The 21,246-nt window shown below is 46.2% G+C and overlaps 1 protein-coding gene across 1 annotated transcript; it reads left to right on the plus strand.

The window, feature by feature from the left end:
- Positions 1-1,731: 1,731 nt before the first annotated feature.
- ANGEL1 (angel homolog 1) lies at positions 1,732-20,682 on the plus strand (the record flags this gene model as incomplete). Its single annotated transcript, XM_084241050.1, has 10 exons — positions 1,732-1,795; positions 4,440-5,015; positions 5,829-6,055; positions 6,506-6,575; positions 7,151-7,584; positions 9,769-9,895; positions 10,199-10,309; positions 18,879-18,954; positions 19,466-19,629; positions 20,352-20,682. The coding sequence occupies 10 exons, from the start codon at positions 1,732-1,734 to the stop codon at positions 20,510-20,512; spliced, it is 2,010 nt and encodes a 669-aa protein (XP_084097176.1). The 3' UTR covers positions 20,513-20,682.
- Between the last annotated feature and the right edge of the window lie 564 nt (positions 20,683-21,246).

A 21,246-nucleotide genomic window follows, 5' to 3' on the forward strand; every position in this document is an offset into this window, starting at 1 on the left:
CGAATTCCTGGAAGAGCTGGCCTCCATGGAGTGACATATGCTTTGTCAACAAAGGTTTGGTCCCTACTAAGTAACTGGCACCATGGGGACACTTGAGTGATACTTCTGTGAAAATCATCCAACCAAATAGACTTGGTCCCCGTGCTTATAAAGGGTTTGTTTTCCCTCACCCTCCTTTCTTGGCTTTCTTACGATGGGACACCCCTTCTTTTTCCAGATTAGGGAAATATGGGTTCATTTGGAACAAGATGGGAAAGGAGACAAAATCTTATGTGCTAATGCAAGATATGGACTCAATTTGTGGCCTAGAATCTGAGCTGGGGAAGGCAGTAGAGACAGGAAAGGAGAAAAACGGGAAAAGCTTACCCTCTCTCCAGTCTGGGCTGAGGCGAGACATCGCAGCCAGAGGGCTGGAGTGAGGCCTTAAGGAAAGTCCAGCCGTCATTGTACAGATGAGGAGATTGAAGGGAGGCAGGGAAAATTTTATGGTGGGCCCAAGGCAGGCACCTGGTTACTAGGCACGATGGAAATAAAACTCCGAGGACTTTGAATAATACCATGAAGCCTCCAGCGAGGCGCTTAATTTCTTTCTTTCTTTCTTTCTTTTTTAAAGATTTATTTATTTATGCATACAAGAGCTGGGGTACAGGCCAGAGATGCAGGGGGGTGAAAGGATTCACCAGAGACAGAGTGGGGAACAGAACAGACAGACTGACTGAAATACACTGCTGAGGGGCAGACAGGAGAGTCTGCTGAGGGGGAGACAGGAGAATCAGCTGAGGGGGAGACAGGAGAGGCTGCTGAGGGGCAGACAGGAGAGTCTGCTGAGGGGGAGACAGGAGAGGCTGCTGAGGGGGAGACAGGAGAATCAGCTGAGGGGGAGACAGGAGAGGCTGCTGAGGGGGAGACAGGAGAGTCTGCTGAGGGGGAGACGGGAGAGGCTGCTGAGGGGGAGACAGGAGAGTCTGCTGAGGGGGAGACGGGAGAATCAGCAGAGGGGGAGACAGGAGAGGCTGCTGAGGGGGAGACAGGAGAGGCTGCTGAGGGGGAGACAGGAGAGGCTGCTGAGGGGGAGACAGGAGAGTCTGCTGAGGGGGAGACGGGAGAATCAGCTGAGGGGGAGACAGGAGAGGCTGCTGAGGGGGAGACGGGAGAATCAGCTGAGGGGGAGACAGGAGAGGCTGCTGAGGGGGAGACAGGAGAGGCTGCTGAGGGGGAGACAGGAGAGGCTGCTGAGGGGGAGACAGGAGAGGCTGCTGAGGGGGAGACAGGAGAGGCTGCTGAGGGGGAGACAGGAGAGGCTGCTGAGGGGGAGACAGGAGAGGTCTGCTGAGGGGGAGACAGGAGAGGTCTGCTGAGGGGGAGACAGGAGAGGTCTGCCATGCCATGTGGATTTCTCCCTGGCGGGCCGGGGATCGAGCTCGTGCTGCAGAGGCTGCGGATTGCTTCATAGTGCGGCACTAAACCCCTTGCGCCACCAGGAAGGCCTGAGGCGCTTCATTCCAAACCCAGAGCCCGGGGAGCTGTGGGGAGCGCGGCCCCGCGGTCGCCCAGGCAACCGGCTTCCCCGCCTCCGCGAGTGCGCGCGCGGCCCCGGCGCTCAATAAAGTAGTTGTTGAAGCGTCGTTGCGCCACGTGGGCGGGCGGGGCGGGCGGGGCGGGCGGGCGGGCGGGGCGGGGCTCGGGGCGGCGGCGGCGAGCAGGGCCGCGGAGCGGGCGCGGGCGCGGGCCATGATCGCGTCGTGCCTGTGCTACCTGCTGCTGCCGGCCGCGCGCCTCTTCCGCGCCCTGTCAGGTACCGGCGCCGCGTCCTGCCCGGCGGGTGCCAGCCCGGGCCCGCCTCGGCGGGGCCCCGCGGGGCGTGGGGCGGCGGGTCGGGCCCACGGCCGCCGGCCCCGGGCAGCGACCAGATGCGGGGAGGCGGCCCGCGGGCCCCGCCGGGTGGTCCTTGACCTCACGGGCCTGCACCGGCCGGCGACGCTCCCGGCGGCCGCTCCCAGGGCCCGCGGCCTGGCGGCGTTTGGCCGCGGTGGGCGGGGAGGGCCTTGGGGGCGGCCCAGCGCCGGCCGCTCGGCCGGGGAGGGCCACGGGCGTCTGGGGGGAGGCCGCCGGGCCGGGGCGGCTGAGGCCTGGAGACTCTCGCTACCTCTCCCCCCCCTCCCCCCGCCCTGTTAGTTTCACACCCCCCCCTCCCCACAGCCGCTCTTGCGCCCCCTCTCAGCCAGATTAAAACCAAACGGGTCCTCAGGAACAGTTGAAGCAGTGTAAGTCCAGCTCCTGTAAGAGGTGTGTGGGGCGAAGGCAATGCCCAGCTGATACTGGAGAGAGAGAAGAGAGTTGTTCTGTCACTTTTTTTCGTGAATTCCTCATTCCTGGCCTTTGAAATTCCTGAGGCTTTCCTAAGATGGTCAGTTCCCCTGTGAAGTCCCATAGAGCCAGGCTTTTCCCTGGCAACGCAAGGGGCAGGACCCAGAAGTAGTTTCCTAGAAAATAAGGGGCCCAATTGCATTCTGTGCTTTTCCCTTCTGAACTTGACACAATGTGTGTCGTTTGTATTTCTTATGTTCATTTTTACTGGGTGTCTGTCACTGGAATGCAAGCTGCAGGAGGGCAGGCCTATGTTTGCTCTGCCCAGAACTTCTCTTGCTAACACACTGCCAGGAGTATAGTCACCCCTCAGTTCAGGAATATCTTTATCCTTACTTAGGAGGAAAGAGAAACTCCAAAGAAGTTGCCAGAGAATTAAAGCATGTTTAGGAGCAGTCATTTCTGGAGCTTTTCCAATGTCCATAACTACATATTTGATTACATGTGATACATATTTGATTACATAAGTGATTACATATTTGTCCAGAGGTTTCTAGACCGGTAGAGTTTTAAGGAATTCAAAGGGGAGAAGCCACCCTTTTGAATCTACACACCCATTAAAGTAGCCCCACTTGTAGTAACTGTGAGTTTTTGATTTCTACAGAAAAAAAATTTTTTTAAAGGAGTCTATTGCCATAATCTACCACCACCAACAAAAACCTACCAGATTTGAAAACTAGTAACCTCACACATACAAACCCAAAGAATCCCTGCCATCTGGTATACCTAGAGGATGTTTCAAGGAGCAGGGAATTAGTAGGTCTCTGATATTACAGCGAGCAGCCCAACCCACGGGTTTAAAGCAGGACTTTCTAGTCAGCACTGTTGACATTTGGATGGGGGTAATTTGTTGTAGGGCTGTCTCATGCACAGTGGGAGATTCAGTAGCATCCTTATCCTATGACCACTAGATGCCAGTAGCGCCCCCACAGTTATGACAAACACGTATCTCCAAATAATGCCAGATGTACCCTATGGGCAACATCACCTCTGGAAATCACTGGGTTAGAGGGACATAAATCCACAATAGCCATAAATAAGATAGTGTCTTTCAACATATGAGCTGTATTGAAGTTTTTCTTGTCTTAAAAAAAATAGATTGATAAAATGAATCTTGGTGGTTGAGGGTCAGGATTATGCATATCCCTTGTTCTATGCTGTAAATAAGTGATTTAGTGTGTGTGAGTTGTTTGCTTGCATCAAAATACTTGCTTGGAGTTTTGGGGCTCTAATTTTAGAGATTTTCCCACCTGTTTTCTTGCCTGTTGGCTGTCATTTGTGGCTGCTGTAGCAGAGAGATGGCAGCTGTCTCTTGCTGTCAGTTGTTGGCACTTTCTGATTTGCAGCCTCTGATGTGTTAAGGAATGGGGAAGCTGATAATGAAGTTTGTGAAGATTTATGAGTAGAATAAATAGCTTGGAAAAGAGGACCGAGGGCTTTTGCTAAGAAGTAAATTGTATAGATTTTGAGGCGCTTTTTTTTTAAAAAAAATCTACTTTAATCTTTTTGGAATGCATTAGGAGATTTATAGAATTAGAAAAGTTCTTGGAGGTTATCTAGTTCAACCTTCCCTTGTTCCCAGATTACAGTCAAGAGTGAGCCCACCTGCCGAGGGCCATGGTCCAGGGTCACCTAGTTTTGTTAATTTTCCTGAACATCACCTGCAGTTGTGATTTATGGTCAAGTGCTGACTCCAATGTAATATGGCTCTTAGAACCTGAAAGGTGATATTTAACAGAATCTAAATCTCCAGATAAAAGGGGTGTGGCTATATATGCTCAGGTCTGTCCTGAACTACATGGGACAACCCTTCTTTCATTCATGCACTGAATATTTATCAGATCCCTATCATATATATTAGTTAATACTTAAAACACTGCCTGGCACATAGTAAGCACCTTACTCTGATGGTGATGTTCTAGGCACTAAAACAGGTAGGCTCAGGCACAATGATGTGCAAGATGGATACGATTCTTGCTTGTCTGTGACTTACATGCATTCTGATTGGGAGAAGAGTATGGGTTGGGGGATGCTGTCATCTTTATAACATGGTGTTCTGTGTTTCCTCTTAGATGCTTTCTTCACATGTCGAAAAAATGCCCTCCTGGCGAAGAGCTCACCCTCCCAGGTAGAGGGAGACTTTGCCATGGCCCCTCGGGGCCCTGGCCAGGAGGAATGTGAGGGCCTACTGCAGCAGTGGCGAGAAGAAGGGCCAAGCCAGGGGCTCTCAACTGTGAACGAGGGTCCCCTTGTTGATAAGGGACTAGCCCAGAGTAGCCTGGCACTCCTGATGGATAATCCTGGAGAACAGGAAGCTGCTTCAGAGGACAAGTGGTCCAACAGGCCGCTGAGTGACCTGCAGGCAGCAGAGAATCTGGAGGAGCCTTTCCCAGAGGTGCAAGGAGAGGAGCCACTGCCAGAGGTTGAGGGCCCCATGTGGGCCCCAGTCCCCATGCAGACGGCCCCCCAGTACGCTGACTGTGCTGTCCTCCCAATGGGTGCCCTGGCCGCAGAGCAGTGGGAGGAGGACCCCGCTGTGGTGGCCTGGAGCCTAGCATCCGAGCCTGTGCCCCAGGAAGAGGCTCCCATCTGGCCTTTTGAGGGCTTGGGGCAGTTGCAGCCTCCCTCATTAGAGATCCCATATCACGGTGAGTCGACAAGGGCTACACGAGTATTGGCAGCAGGTTCTCTTGGGTGTGGGCGAAGCCATTGATAAACCAGATTCTCCAGTGGGGAGCTCTGCCTCTGTGGCCTGTTTTCCCTAGACTCTTGAAGCGTCAGGTCTAGAGGCGCCTCAGCGATCACCTGATCCAGGCCTGTGATCTCACAGATGAAATAACCACTGTGCAGAAGGGCACTGGTGCCCACCAAAAGCCACATAGCTAGGTAGTGACAGGTCTTAGTTCTGTACACTGTTGTTTCTCTGGAGGTGACCTAAGGGTTTCCTAGGGATACAGATGGAGAGTGCCTGGATGCTCCACTTTCTAATGTGTTACCTATTGGACTCCCGTGGAAGAGTGAGTTCTGTGATGCAATTAGGTTTGAAGTCCATGTGGTTCCCCAGTCTAGGGGAGATGGGGGACAAGTGGTTTCTAGTTCCACAGGCTCTTCAGAGAACTCCCCAGACTGAGGTTACTCTGGAGATGTCTTTAACCTTGGGTGACTGTTCAGAACATTGATCTGAGTGGTTCCCCGGAGGCCCATGGATTCATCAAAAGTGAGCCCTTGGCAGTGAGTGTATACTAGGCCCCAGGTATTGTGCTGGATACTGTGGCACCGTGGTGAGCAAGCGGAGATTCTCTGGCTTTGTGGTCTGAGAAGCTCCTTTGAGCGCTGCTCAGATGGCCCGGCACAAGGGCCGGGTGGCGGGAGGATGCAGAAAGGAGCTTCTCACACAGCATCGCTGGGTCAGGAGAGCACACAGCACTCGGGATAACATGCTCTTCCCAATTGCTTCACAGAAATCTTGTGGCGAGAATGGGAAGATTTCTCCTCTCAGCCAGATGTCCAGGGCCTGGAGGTGGGGGATGGCCCTCAGTTCCAGTTCACACTCATGTCCTATAACATCCTGGCCCAGGACCTGATGCAGCAGAGCTCAGAGCTCTATCTGCACTGCCACCCGGACATCCTCAGTTGGAACTATCGCTTTGCGAACCTCATGCAGGAATTCCAGCACTGGGACCCCGATGTGAGTAAAGAGGGGGGAGGTGCCATCTTGCATTTGCTCGGGACCTGGGCTGTTTCCCAATTCTCTTGCAAAAAGAATTCAGTTCATACTCTTCTTGTGATTGGATCCCTGCCTAGGTTTGGGACTTGCCTGCCTGGGGTAAATGAGTTTTGGCAGATGTAGAGAAGATTCTCCCTCCGTGTGCACTTCCCCGTACCTTTAGCCAGGGAGCGAGACTTGAGGGATTCAGGAGCAGGAAAGTCCTGCACGTATTTGTGGTCTTCTCAGCTTAAGTCTGAGGCTTGTTTTTGCCTTGTGTGTCTGGTAAGTCAACCCTGTGGGAAGTTTCATTGTGAGCATGCCTGACACCTGCAGCAGCTCCCCACCTGTCCTCAGTGCCTGCTCTAGGCCCAGAGTCACACTCCAGCACTCGGTACACTGAAGTGATTGGTTGTCCTGTTAATTTCCCAGATCCTGTGTCTCCAGGAAGTCCAGGAAGATCATTACTGGGAGCAGCTGGAGCCCTCTCTGCGAATGATGGGTAATGCAGCTCCTGGCATTGGCATCGTTGCCAGCCTTCCTTCCTGCAGCCCTGTCTGCTCTCCTGAGGGCACTGCCTTTGTCTTTTGTCCCAATAACTCCTCATTCTCACCTGTGAGCCAGCTCTTTCTGGTGTGGGTGAGAAAGAAGGGTGAGTTCTGCAGTGCTTAATGCAATTCTAACACACATTGCCACTTAATCCTTGAAATAACCAACCCTGGAGGCTGAGTACTATTATCCCACTTTATAGCTGAGGAAACAGGTTTTAAAAACGTGTGTAACTTGATCAAGGTACAAAACTACACAGGGTAGGTTGTGGAGCTAGGACTCCGACTTGTCTGATTCGTGCTTTTCCTATCAAGTTGTATTTCTTCATGCCCTTTTGTCCTCCTTCCCCTTCTAGCACTCAGTCATCTGGCTACAAGCAGCAGAACCAAGGCACTGGCAAGGGCAAGGCCTGCCCTGTGAGCAGCAGGAGAGTCCCCTAGGTGTACACACCTGGGCTGCTGCCACTGGTTGGAGGGATTCAGGCTTCAAGGACTCTGACCCCTCTCCTTGGTGGGGTGTTCCTTGCAGGCTTTACCTGTTTCTACAAGAGGAGGACCGGATGTAAAACAGATGGCTGTGCTGTCTGCTACAAACCTACGAGATTCCGTTTGCTCTGCGCCAGCCCTGTGGAGTACTTCCGGCCTGGCTTGGAGCTCCTCAATCGGGACAACGTGGGCTTAGTGTTGCTGCTGCAGCCACTAGTCCCAGAAGGCCTGGGGCAAGTCTCGGTGGCCCCCTTATGTGTGGCAAATACCCACGTCCTATACAACCCACGCCGGGGCGATGTCAAGCTGGCTCAGATGGCCATTCTCTTGGCCGAAGTGGACAAGGTGGCCAGGTTGTCTGATGGCAGCCACTGCCCCATCATCTTGTGCGGGGACCTGAATTCCGTCCCTGACTCGCCTCTCTACAACTTCATCAGGGACGGAGAGATCCAGTACCATGGGATGCCGGCGTGGAAGGTGAAATGGGGGCGGTCACCGTGGGCGGGGGGGGATACAGCTAGGGAGAGAGCCAGGTGTTGGCATCCAGTGCCACATCTGTGGCAGGGGCCTGGGTTACACCTGATCTGACCCAGTCCTGCTTTGCTTTGTTGGTTGAATAGTTTGTAGAAATCTAGAAGTTGGGAACTCTTGAGTGCCTTTGGCTTACTGGAATCCTTTGAGTTCTTATTCATTTTTCATTTGCAAGCAGTACATGTTTACATATTTGCAAAGACTCCAAACATAAAAGAAAACCAATGCCCCTTGATTATCTAATTCCCTTCCTTCGAGTCAAGTAATGACTGTTCAAAGCCTGATGGTGTTCTTCCAGATCGTTTTCTGTGCCGTGATGCTGCTATCTCTGTTCCTATGATTTTGTAATCATAACTTACATTTAGTAAGTGCTGACTGTGTGCCAGATGCTATTTTAAGCACTTTACATGTATTAATTTTCACAATTTCTGGCATTGCTTCCATTTTGAAAATAAGGAAATGAAGGCACAGAAGTTAGATAATTTGCTGGTTCTAAGTTATACAGGGTAATGGTGGAGTCAGGATTTGTAACCTGGTGGTCTAGGCCCAGGGCTCTTGCCCTCCAGTGCTATGCAGTGATTGCTTTTACCAGCCGTTATGTAATCTGTCCTCTGTGTGTATGTGTCTGTACACATGACATAGCACTGTATGTTTCCCTTTGTAGCTCGAGTTTTTTCACTCAGCGTGTATATGAATCTGCTCATTCCTGTCACCTGCTGAAAGGTGACAGCATAGATATCTCAGTTTTATCATAGTTTATTTAGCACTGTGATGGATTCAGTTTGTATTGATTTCTTTTATGTCACTTAATCTTCCTGTTCCTTTGCTTCACCCCTGCTAATGCAATTTACTGCTTAATTTTTGGCGAGGTGATATGAAATAAGGACACAAAGTGAATTGTTCTTGGACACTTTGGCCTTTTATTTTACACTTGATCTTAGCCAAAAGGCCGAGAAGCGATGGCCTTTTATTTTAATGAGGTTACTCAAGTGCCAGTGATGTCCTGGTTGCTGCATGTGCAGAGAAAAGCATTGTTCTGCCAGAAAGGTGCTGTGCTCAATAAATTTAAGGAACAGGAAAAAAAAAAAATTACTAAATGGCCACAGTGTGGCAGACATTGTTAACATAGTGATTCAGAACGTTCATTTTGAAACCAGACAGTCCTTAGTTCAAATCCCTGATTTCCCACATCAGGCAAATTTCTTAACTTCCTTAAGCCCCATTTGCTTCATGTCTACACTGGGGATATAATGGCATCTACTAAAGTTTTCTTTTGTTTGGTAGATTAAATAAAATAATGTACAAAAAGCATTTTCCAGTTCCTGTATCAATGTTATATTATTATCCCATTTTATAGCAGAGGATATTGACCCAGGCGAGTTAATTAACTTGCCTGAAGTCGCACAGCTAGTAAGGGGTCATTCAGTTCCAGGTTCCTTGTACTGCAGGTAGCATATGGAGAATTTATGTCCTCGGAGGGCAGAGAAGTTGTGTTCATCACTTCTCTCCCCCAGCACTTAGCTCATGTCTTGCACACTTGGCATTCAGACGTTTGTCGTTAAATGAAATAAAGGGATTTTGGCTACACATGTTGGAGACATGCAGATGGCTGATGCTGCCACATGCTTCCCCTACGATGCTCTGTCCATTCCCAGGCTGCTCATTTGACTGAGGATGGTGACATAGGGACAGCAATAGGCTTTGGTGCTTTTGACTCTGTGGTTTCTCAGTAACAGGTTTAAGATGCTAACCTTGATCTAGAAGATCCAAAGAAAACCTTTTTCCCATTGCAAATTAAAATCCTGGAAAGCTGGTCTTCCTGTGGAGAAGTGTGTAGATTTTTCTGAAATTTAGAGGACCATATGCTCACACAATTCTGTTTTCTTTGACTCACATATCTCACTCTCTTACACCTCAGCACTGTCTCATGGGTATTTCAGTGTTTCTAGTAAAAAAAAAAAAAATAGTTTTAATTAGCTTCTTATTTTTAACCTTCCCATGGGAACTTACATGGCTTACATTATGTGTGTAGTGTGTGATCGTGAGTGTGTTCATCCACACGTCCTAACACGTGGGATGTTTCCCTTGTCCATCTCAGTGTCCTCATTCCCACCTGGTCCTTCCTTGTAGGTGTCTGGACAGGAGGACTTCTCCCATCAGCTTTACCAGCGGAAGCTGCAGGCCCCGCTATGGCCCAGCTCCCTGGGCATCACTGATTGCTGCCAGTATGTCACCTATTGTCAGCCCAAGAAATCAGGTGAGTGTGTATCATATTCCTGGGTGACTGTGGCTCCATGCACATTTTGGGAGAAAGCCGGCACCTCAGTGGCGAAACAAGGTGTAACCCTCTCAATTCCTTAGCAAGTTCCTCTTGTTTTCCTCACTGTCTTCCTCACAGTCACCTAATGAAGCGGGTAACTTTAACTCATAGCCATTGGAAAGTGCCCTATCTTCAGACTTGCTCTGGGTCCCCATGCTGGAAGCTTCTTGGTATTCAGGAGGTCTCATCATGTTACTCCTCTTCCTTTCTTTCACTGTGTGGCTTTCCCCGGTTTTTCAGAGAGACGTAAGTATAGCCGAGACTTCCTGCTGCGTTTCCGCTTCTGCAACATTGCTTGTCGGCGACCGGTGGGGCTGGTTCTCATGGAGGGAGTCACAGATATGAAGCCAGGTAATGGGAACTAAGCCTGTCTTCTTGGCCTTCTTTCCTCTTCACCCCTGGTATTTATCAGTTCTGTGGTCTCTTAGTCTTTCCTAGATAAAATTCTTAGAGATCAGATTTTTAAAAAAATATTTTTATTTATTTATGCATACAAGAACTAGGGTATAGACCAGAGGTGCGGAGGGTGAGAGGATTCACCAGAGACAGAGTGGGGAACAGAATAGGCAGACTGACTGAAATACACTGCTGAGGGGAGCAGCCTGCATCTAGTCAAGACAGGTCTGCTGGGCCAGATTCTGCTACTAAGTATGCTTAGAAGGAAGGTCAGTGGGATTCAGTGGCCATGGACATAATTGGATGTGCAATGCAGTAAGGATATGGACCAGCAATCAAGAGACCTGGGTTCTAAACAGCCCTGAAACTTGAGAAGCCACTTAATCTTTTTAGCCATACATTGCTTATAACTGGCAAGAGTACAACGTGTATGGGAAAGAAGACACAGAGATGGGGCATTGCAAATCACAGGGGACAGTAGTCCGGATGGGAGTAACATAGTTACTCCTCTTGAGAACTTTCAGGCTGATTGTAGCAGAGTGTACTTGGCACCCCCTCCCCCTTGTTTCTGAAACTACTCCAAAGCAGGGAAGAGAATGGAAAAAAGAAATGTAGACTCTATCTTTGAGAAAACTGGGAGATCTGAAGCTCTCTGAAGCCATGAACCACAACAAAGGAGAAATGGCTGCACAACACAGTAGAGATGGTTCAGGGGTGCTGGAGGAGTGTGCCGCGACTCACCCCAGGGGCTGTATGGATACTGGAAAGAACCAGCAGAGTGCATTTTTCCAAGATTAGGAATATATTTTGAGGCACAAAATCAAAATCCCTTGTTTCACCTATAGGAATAGATGTACATATTGTGTTAGGATGTTCTCTGAACCTGTTTTAGTCCTATGAGGCAGTGGAGAAAGCACCAATAAAGATCAGTCAAGCCATATTTGCATTAAGTAGTCTGTTCAAGTGGCAGAGGGAAGATGTGATACTTCTGAGCTGTAGATTTCTTTTGACTGGGGAGTAAAGATTAAAGTAAAGATTAAAAGGACTCAAATGCAATCCTATATCATAAGAAAATTCCCGTTATTTGGAATGCATACCTAGCTCTTCCCTTACGTACACTATACAAATAGGTGGTACTGGAAAACCTTGACCAATTCAGAGTGGGCGACCCAAAAGGCGCCAGCGTGAGATGTACACTAAAACAATGCCAGAAGAAAAAGTGGAAGATGCAGGAGAAATAAATGACATGTAAGGAACATTTCAAAGAGAATAATTGTTTCTCATGCAACAGAGCATATGAAAATTATTTTCCAATGAATAAAAAAAAACAATTGCTTCTATAAAATAGGAGCACAAAAACAAAACCATTGTCTTTATAAAGTAAGTTCAGAGACATGGCAGCACATTAGAAGATGAAATGTAAGCAGCAGAGCGCAGGAAAGAACTGTCCTAAAAAATGACGACTAGCACATAAACTGAAGGCAAAATTGGATGTTGCACAAGAGAGAATAGATACTGTTGAAAACAGGACATGAGGCACAGGTCCAGGGGAAGAAAGCAAGATGAAAAGAAAGTGAAGGCATAAAAGGACGAGGGGAGCTGGCAGTAGTCAAAGATAAGGATATTCAGCACACATATCACCAGAGCTCACAGAGAAGAAAACCGATACAATGATCCAAAAGGCAACTTTAAGTGTGATTGGAGGAAAACTTTTTCTGAAGATGCAAAATCTGAATCTTTAGATTGAGAGGGTGTACCATGTCACTGTAAGAAATGACATAGGAAAATCAAAACGAAGACATCCCAGTGAAGTTACTAAATATCAGAAAATTGGGCAGTTGAACCAAAAAGATAGAGCTGCTTCTAAGATTGGCCTCGTACTTTTTAACATTCAACTCGAGAAGACGATGGAGCAGTCTTCATGGAAGGAAGATGTGGGCTCAAGAATTTTAAACTCAGTGGTTGGACCAGTTTGCATTCCCACCAACAGTGCAGAAGAGTTCCTTTTTCTCCACACCCTCGCCAACATTTGTTGTTGCTAGTTTTTTTAATATGTGCCATTCTCACTGGTGTAAGATGGTATCTCATGGTAGTTTTGATTTGCATTTCCCTGATGACAAGTGATGTTGAACATTTTTTCATATGCCTGTTGGCCATTTGCATTTCCTCTTCAGAGAAGTTTCTTTTAAGCTCTTCTGCCCATTTTTTGACTGGATTATTTTCTTTGTTGTTGTTGAGTCTCATCAGCTCTGCAGATTTTTGTGATCAGTCCTTTATCATTAGTGTTGGGTGCAAAAATGTTCTCCCAGTTGGTGGGGTTTCTCTTTGTTTTTGTTATTGTCTCTTTTGCTGTGCAAAAGCTCTTTAATTTGATATAGTCCCAACTGTTTATCTTTGCCTTCACTATCACTGCTTTGGGTGATGTGTCTGTAAAGATGTCTTTGATGTGCAAATCACGTAGTGTTTCGCCTATATTTCCTTCTATATATTTTATGGTTTCAGGTCTTATGTCTAGTTCTTTAATCCATTTTGAGTTGATTTTTGTGTATGGTGTGAGGTGGTGGTCAAGCTTCATTCTTTTGCATGTAGCGACCCAGTTTTCCCAGCACCATTTATTGAACAAACTTTCTTTGCTCCAATGCATAGTCTTTGCTCCTTTGTCAAAGATTAGTTGACCATAAATCTGTGGGTTTATTTCTACTAAACATAGAGCTACCATATGACCCAGCAATTCCACTCCTAGGTATTTACCTAAAGGACACAGAAACATCAATTCCAAAGAACACCTGCACCCCTATGTTTATAGCAGCACTGTTTACAATAGCTAAGCTTTGGAAACAACCCAAATGCCCAAAAATAGATGACTGGATCAAGAAGATGTGGTACATATATACCATGGAATATTACTCAGCATTCAAAAAAGATAAACACATGCAATTTGCAGCAACATGGATGGCGCTGGAAGGGATCATGCTCAGCGAAATAAGCCAAAAAGAAAAAGAAAAATACCGGATGGTCTCACTCATAGCAGGAATCTAGAAAACTTAAATAAGGGACCAGGAAAATGAATAACTATAAGAAAGTGAAAATCAAAATCAACAAAAAACTATGAACCAGAGACACTTTTAGGGGGGCGGGGGCGGGAGGGGAGGGATTGGGGTCAGAATGGGGGGCTGCAATTGTATGGGGAATATAACAATAAAATTTATAAAAAAAAAAAAAAAAGAAAAAATAAATAAATAAATAAATATAGGAAAAAAAAAAAAAAGAATTTTAAACTCAGTCAAAAGCCTTTCTTGAAGAACTCACTAGAAGAATAACTTTTAGACAACCAAACAATGACTGGGGAAGAACGATAGTAGAAGGACTGGTGGTAAGCAATGAATTTATTTTTTTTCTTGTTGAAATTTAGTTTGAATTGGCATTTTTCACAGAACAGTGAACATTTCAATGGCTCAGCTTTTTTTTTTTTCAATTGTGAAACTATTTATTACAGCTGTGGTAATGACAGTAATAATAATAATGATGGCCACTGGGCATTGAGCAACTGGCATGTGCCAGGAACTGGGATAAGTATTTGTGTATCAGTCAGGCTCAAGCAGGGAAGCAGTGGTTCATTGTTTTAAGATTGAAAAATCATAAAGTTTAGTGGTGACAGGATCCCACGTAGGTAATTTCATGTCAAGAATAGGTTATTAAAAAAATCAGTGCTGTACTCGAAGCACAAAAGAAGCAATTCAATTTAATAACAAAATTAAACCAAATCCTTTTAAAATACATACTGACAATCACTTTGTCAGCAGAAAGTATCAAGTTCACTAACAGTGCAAAATAATAGCAGTATTTTCAAAATTGAGATTAAATGTGCGTAAACACATTTATCCACCACACACTGGGAGCATGCCCTTCTGTTCGTTGGGTACCCCCACCCAGCGCCAAACAGGCTCCCGATGAACTTCTTTTAAAGACTTAAACCTAAAAAGCTCTCACCATTCTTAGGCTAGGAGTAGAAAGACTTAATTGCAGCACAAGGAGATCATACCATGAGTTCTTTTTTCAAGAGGGTGTGTTGAGATGGAATAACAAGTACTATTTCCAGCCCAATACTAGAGTCATTCATCCCAACTCTGCACATCAAAACACGCTGACTTGACTGTGACATTGACTTTAATGGGAATCCTCTGACTTGCAAAAGATTCAGTGTCAGGTAGTGATTGTGTGACTTTCCCACACACTGACATTGCATTGCATTGGGACATTCTACATCATTCAGGTTGTATAACTTAAAAATAAAAGTGACTCTCACTCCCCAGCTCTCTTTTTTGAAGTCTCTCTCATTAATATTTTCAGTCATTAATGATTTCTTCTTTGCAGTATGGTTGTGACTACACTAGTAGTGGTTACTATGTTTTCTTTCTCTGAGCACTGTGTATTTACACTGAACGCTGGAACTTCACGTCTTCTAACCAGTAAGAACAAAGCATATGCCCATATAAGTGTATTACAGGGGAAAAAAAATTATAGGTGATTTTTATAAAACCACTGTTTGCAGACTGACCACAGAGCAAAGGCGGTTTGATCGGTTCTCCAACCAGGAAAGTTCTGAATTCAGCTTCTCTTGCAGAAGAACTTGTTTGGCTGCTGCCAGTGCCAAATGGGCCCAGGAGAGGGTGCAGCTCAGTTAGAGGCAGTTATGACGGATGCACTCACGCCTGCTTGGTCAGGTGGAAGGCTTGAATCCGTCTAACTGCCAAAGTGGTGTTTGTACAGATGCTGCTTGGGCAGAAGCTGGTGTTGAAGAAAACCATTTTTAATATCCTGCTGGGTCACTGTGATTTTTCTGATAAGATGAAGATATTCGTGTTTTGAATGTGCATCTCCAGATAACATCACATCAATAGTCACAAAGTGAAACTGCAGGACATAACAAGGAGTAATAGTCAGAAAATAACTAATGGTAGAAGGTTTTAATTCATCTTACCTGCAACAGATCAAATGGATAAAACATAACTAAGAATACAGAAGACTTATGGAACATGTCCTGGTAAATCTGATGGTAAATCACTACACATCAAACTGTAAACACAGAGCAGAGCAGAAACATCTTTTTAAGTAATCATAGGAAATTCTTAAGAATTGACCATGTATTAGACCACCAAAAATGACCTCAGTAAGTTTCAAACAGAGGAAGTAGTATAGTCATCTTTCTCTCACACATGCAGTTTAAATAGGAATAAAGGGCCTCCCCCAGTGGCGCAGGCGGTTGAGCACCATGCTGCGAAGCTGTCTACAGCCTCTGCAGTGCCGGTTTGATCCCAGCCAGCTGGCGAGGGTCCCACATGGCACGGCAGACCTCTCCTGTCACACACTGCTCCCCTCAGCAGTGTATTTCCTCAGTCTGCCTGTTCTGTTCCCCACTCTGTCGCTGGTGAATCCTCTCACCCTCCCGTGCATCTGGCCTGTACCTCGGTTCTTATATAAATAAATGAAAATTAAAAAATAAAATAAAATTAAATAGGAATAAAACAAAGGAAAATTATCATCTGGACATTTAAGAAAATTCAAACTTTTAGGTTAAAGAGAAAATTTATACTGAAAGTGCAGGGTATCTGGAAAATAATAATGAAAATACCATATATTTATGGGCTATAGCTAAAACAGTATGCAGTGAAAAATCTATAGAATTGTATGGAATATTTATTATAGAATCAGAATTATATTAATAGATGAGAAGAGATGGAAGTGAATTAAGTATCCAGCTTATGTTAGGAAAAAAAGAACAAACTGGAAGAAAGCAGAAGGAAAGAGGATAAAAATGTAAATAATTTTAAGAACAGAAATACAATTGTGGGCCTCTCTAGTAGCCTAGAGGTTAAGTCTTAGCACTATCACCACTACAACCTGAGTTCAATCCCCAGCCAGGGAGCTAACCCACATGGCACAGCAGATCTCTCCTGTCTTTCCCGCTGCTCCCCTTAACAGTGTATTTCAGTAGATCTGCCTATTTTGTTCCCCACTTTGTCTCTGGTGAATCCTTTCACCCCCTGCACCTCTGGCCTACACCCCAGTTTTTCTATGCATAAATAAATCTTAAAAAAAGAAATGCAATAATAATAAATCTAAAAGTTGGTTATTTAGACAGAAAAACAGCTGTCAATTAGTTATCCTCACTAGTTAACATATATAAAGGTGGGGCTGAGGATCAAGTCAAGTATCTAGATACAGAAAATTGATAGGATTAGAAGGGGATTCTTTGCTCAACTAAGTGCAAAAAATTTGAAAATTTAGATGGCATATATTGATTTTAGAAAATGTAATTTACTAAAACTGATTGCAGGATAGAGGGATCATCTACATATACTATCATGGGAAATATTAGAAAAAGGTTTCAAAGATGCAGTTCCTCCAAAAATACCAGACTCAGACAGGAGAGTATCATCAAGTCTTTTAAGAACCGCAATTCCATTACTATTTAAATTGTTACAACGCACAGAGGAAGGAAGGGGTCAAGTTATTTTATCAAACAAGTATATTGACACCAACATTTAACAATTAACAGAAAAAGGCTATAGACTCTTATATTCTCCACTTAAGAGAATTCTTTTTATCATGAATTGATGCAAAAAATTTAAGTAGAGGGTCAGGAATAGAACCTAGCAGGTCTTATATCATGACCAAATGTAGTTTATATCATGACCAAATGTAGTTTATCAACAGTAATATCAAACAGTAGTTTGATTTTGGGAAGTCTATTATAATTTTCATGCTAATGTATACATGAAGTCTATTAAAGTATACAGAACACACCATCTTTTTTTAATGTTGAAGAAAATTTGTTAAAATTTATCATCTAGGTTCCTTTGAAAAGAACCCTCTTAAATTAAGAAAAAATCGGTAACTCCTTACATGATTAAAACACATTTATCTCAGGGCCTCCCCTGGTGGTGCAGGCTGTTGAGCGCAGCGCTGTGAAGCTGTCCGCAGCCTCTGCAGTGCCGGTTTGATCCGGGCTGGCCAGCGAGGGTCCCACATGGCACAGCAGACCTCTCCTGACTCGCCTGCTGCTCCCCGCAGCAGTGTGCTTCAGTCAGTCTGCCTGTTCTGTTTCCCGCTCTGTCTCTGGTGAATTCTCTCTCCCTCTAGTGCATCTGGCCTGTACCCTGGTTCTTGTATAAATAAATAAATAAACAAACAAACAAACAAATAAATAAATAAATCTTTAAAAACAAAAACAAAAAAACCCCACATTTATCTCAGCTCCAGATACCAGCATCTTACTTAAAGAAGATGCTGTATGACATTTCTGAACAAAAGCAGGATATCACTATCCTTTAGCTGTGTTCAGAAATAGCAGCTAACAAATTAGAAATGGAAAATAGAAATATAGGTAAGAATATAGAAGTAAAAATGGCATGGAGGGTTAGTACTTGCTGCTAATATTGTTATGTAACTGTTCATCCAAGAGAATAAAGTAAAAGCTATTCTAAGCATTAAAATAATTCTACAAAATTAATATGTAGGTATCAATTCTATATTGATACACATTTTTATACATGATATAATACTTTTATTAAAAGATAGTAAAAATAGGCCCTCCCCTAGTGGTGCAGGTGGTTGAGTGCAGCGCTGTGAAGCTGTCCGCAGCCTCTGCAGCGCGGGTTTGATCCTGGCTTGCTGGTGAGGGTCCTACATGGCGCAGCAGACCTCTCCTGTCTCGCCCACTGCTCCCCTCAGCAATGTGTTTCGTCAGTCGGCCTGTTCTGTTCCCCACTCTGGTGAATTCTCTCACCCTCCTGCGCATCTGGCCTGTACCCCAGTTCTTGTATAAATAAATCTTTAAAAAAAAAAAGATAGTAAAAATAGACCTAGTAACAACAAAAAGAAAAACTAATAAATTTAACAGGAACATGTAAGGTATATAAAGAAACATTTTATTTTTCATTTTGGTACTTTTTCATACATCATTATTAATTTTTAGACAATATATGATTTCTCCCCTCAGGCGTGGGCACCATAGTTCCCCCACCACCAGAGCACGCATAGCCCATCACCCTGATCCCGTGTGTGAGTGTGTGTGTGTGTGTGTGTGTGTATCTATGTAGCACAAACAGACACACACACACTCTGGGTGCTGCATGATGGAAACCCGGAGGAATACGTCAGGAATTTGGTGACATGGGTTGCTTCTGGAGATGAGAAATGAGTGGCAGAGGCCCCAAAGTGGAAGGGGTGTTGTTCTCTATGTTTGACTTTTGTGCCATGTGCTTTTATTTCCTGTTCTGAAAACATAAACTTAAAAAAAGGTTCTTTTTCATTTTACCATGGAAGACCATTCTGCTAAAGACCACGGAATATTTGCCTTCTTGAGGTTCTTCGCTTTGGGTCATTGTATCTTTCCTCCCTTCACCTTTTCTCTTCCTCTGTCCCCTTCTGTCCCCGCTCAAGGATCTGAGGGGCATTTCATGGTGCGAGGTGGCACCCTGCTTCACGGTCTGTGAATGCCAAACCCCCTTCTCTCCTCCAGAGCGACCTGTTGGCTGGACTGAGTCTGTCCTCGAGGAAGACGCATCTGAGCCTGAGCCTGAGACTGTCTTCCCCAGGTAGTGTCCCCCCAGTGCCTTCCAGCTTGCGTGTCACCCCCGTCTAGGTGCATGAGAGAAATTCCCATCGGCTTACCTGAGGCTGATTGTGGGGAGCACTTTTCACCGAGCTCTGTCTTCCTCTAATACCTATTAAGCTGCGGAAGGACTTGAAAGTATGCAGAGACCAGGGGTGACCCACTTAGGTTCTTGCAGGTGAACAGTCCTCGCCCTCTTTCCTTAGGAGGTGAGGCCTCGCAGAGAGGTTGCTGACCAGGGACGGGGACATTAGGTCTCCGTCACCAAGGAGTAAGAGGAGAGTATGGGGGAGGATGTGGAATGTTAGGGGAACTGGCTATAAATCTGTCTGTTTCTACATTAGGTTAAGACTGTCAGCTTCTTATTAGAAGGAATTTGCTGAGACTGAGCTACTTGGGATCATCCCTTAAAAATACTTCATAAAGTCCCCAGAGAAAGTAACCTTGGGAAAAGTGATGTTTGTTGATTGACATCTCCCTCTTCACTCCTGTAGGACTGTGGGCACCATCCAGCACTGCCTCCACTTGACCTCAGTATATACCCATTTCCTGCCCCAGCATGGCCGCCCAGAGGTCACCACTATGCCCTTGGGCCTTGGAACGACAGTGGATTATATCTTCTTCTCAGCTGAGTCCTTTGAGAACGGGAACAGAACTGGTAAGCCTGGTCGGTCCTGGGCTCAGCTTATCAACTGAGTCAGGCATTTGGTGGCCAGACTTGGGCTGCTCGGGCAACAGGAGTTTGTTTTATGCCTACCTGGCACTGGTCATCCTCTTTATACTTACCTCGGCCACTTGCCTTCCTTCTCTCTTATCATTGCAACACCAGAGAGGGAGAGAGAGAGAGTGTGTGTGTGTGTGTGGGGGGGGGCGGATCGTTGAAAACCATCCTTATTTTAGAGATAAAACTGTGACCCCAGGAGGTGATTTAATTTGTTCAGTGGAACCCTGTGAGTGAGGGACTTGGGTAGGTTAGAGACCCTAACCTGTTTCCTTGCCCTGTACCCATAGGTGAGGTGTAAGAGTCTGCCAGCTCTAGGCCTGTTTTGTGTAAAGGATGGTTTTTAAAATGTTTGCCTTAATTGTTTGTGTTTAAAAGTCAGATTTTATGTAGAAAATCTGCATTTCCAGCTTCTCTTGGCAAATCAGATGTTGTGATGCTGGGTCTGGGCAGATGCTCTCCAGTTTGCCGCAGTCCCACTGAACCCACCCTGCTTCATTCACTGATCTGTCGTGGAGTGTCTGGGGAAGGAGGCTCAGCCAGAGGCCGCAGGATCGGGGAGTGGGGGCAACCAAGGGATGCCACCATAGGCGGGGTTGCCTGAAGCCCCATAGGTGACTATGGCTGCTCTACCCACTGGCCTCTGCTTTGTGCCCCAGACCGCAGGCTGTATCAAGATGGAACGCTCAAGCTCCTGGGCCGTCTCGCCCTCCTCTCTGAAGAGATTCTCTGGGCTGCCAATGGCTTACCCAACCCCTTCTGCTCTTCAGACCACCTCTGCCTGCTGGCCAGCTTCGGGATGGAAGTCACCGCCCCATGACAGCTCCCGGGGAAGAGAGCTTTTCCTCCAGAAGAGCGAGCTCACTGGATCAGAGACTGTGGAAATATCCAATGCTTCTGGAAACTTAGATCCAAGGAACTTATGTCCCCATCCCCTCCCTCCCTTGTTCCCTTTTCCCCATGGTTAGATATTCTCCAGGCTTGTCCATGTTCTCGCCTGTGGTCCCTGCCCCATCCCAACCTCTTCCTAATCCTGTGCCACATACTCAGTGGTCTTGGGAGAGGCTGAACGAGGGGGTTCCCCCTTCCTTCCATGTATCCAGTGCTCCCCCTTGATTTTTAATTACCAGGGTTGCGGGAGCTATTGATCTCATTGGTTATTTGCTTTCAGGCCGTTTCTTGGTGGTACATTCTGACCCGATCTTCTTCTTGACTTTTGTACCTCTGGGTCCAACCCCCCTTTCCAGGCACACACATGTGTGTGGCGTGCATGGATCCTGTCAGGGCAGGACCGCTCCGGATAGCCAGGCCTGCGTCTGAACAGCCCACTTCCACACTGGGGCTGTCAGCCAAAAGGCAGGCCAAGAGCGTGACCTGGCAGCTGTGTGTTGCCAGGCAGCAGCAGGGGGGCGGCCCTTCTCTCCTTTTATCCTATGTTTCCTGAGGCATTCATCTTGCCAGCCAGGGCATATTCCCATCTGGGCTGTGGAATGAATGCCCCACAGTCTGGGGCAGCCGACCTGGGGAAGCACCACCTGCCCCAGTAACCTCTGA

The sequence above is a fragment of the Talpa europaea genome, assembly GCF_964194135.1.
Source record: "Talpa europaea genome assembly, chromosome: 8".
In the NCBI taxonomy this organism is placed as follows: Eukaryota; Metazoa; Chordata; class Mammalia; order Eulipotyphla; family Talpidae; genus Talpa; species Talpa europaea.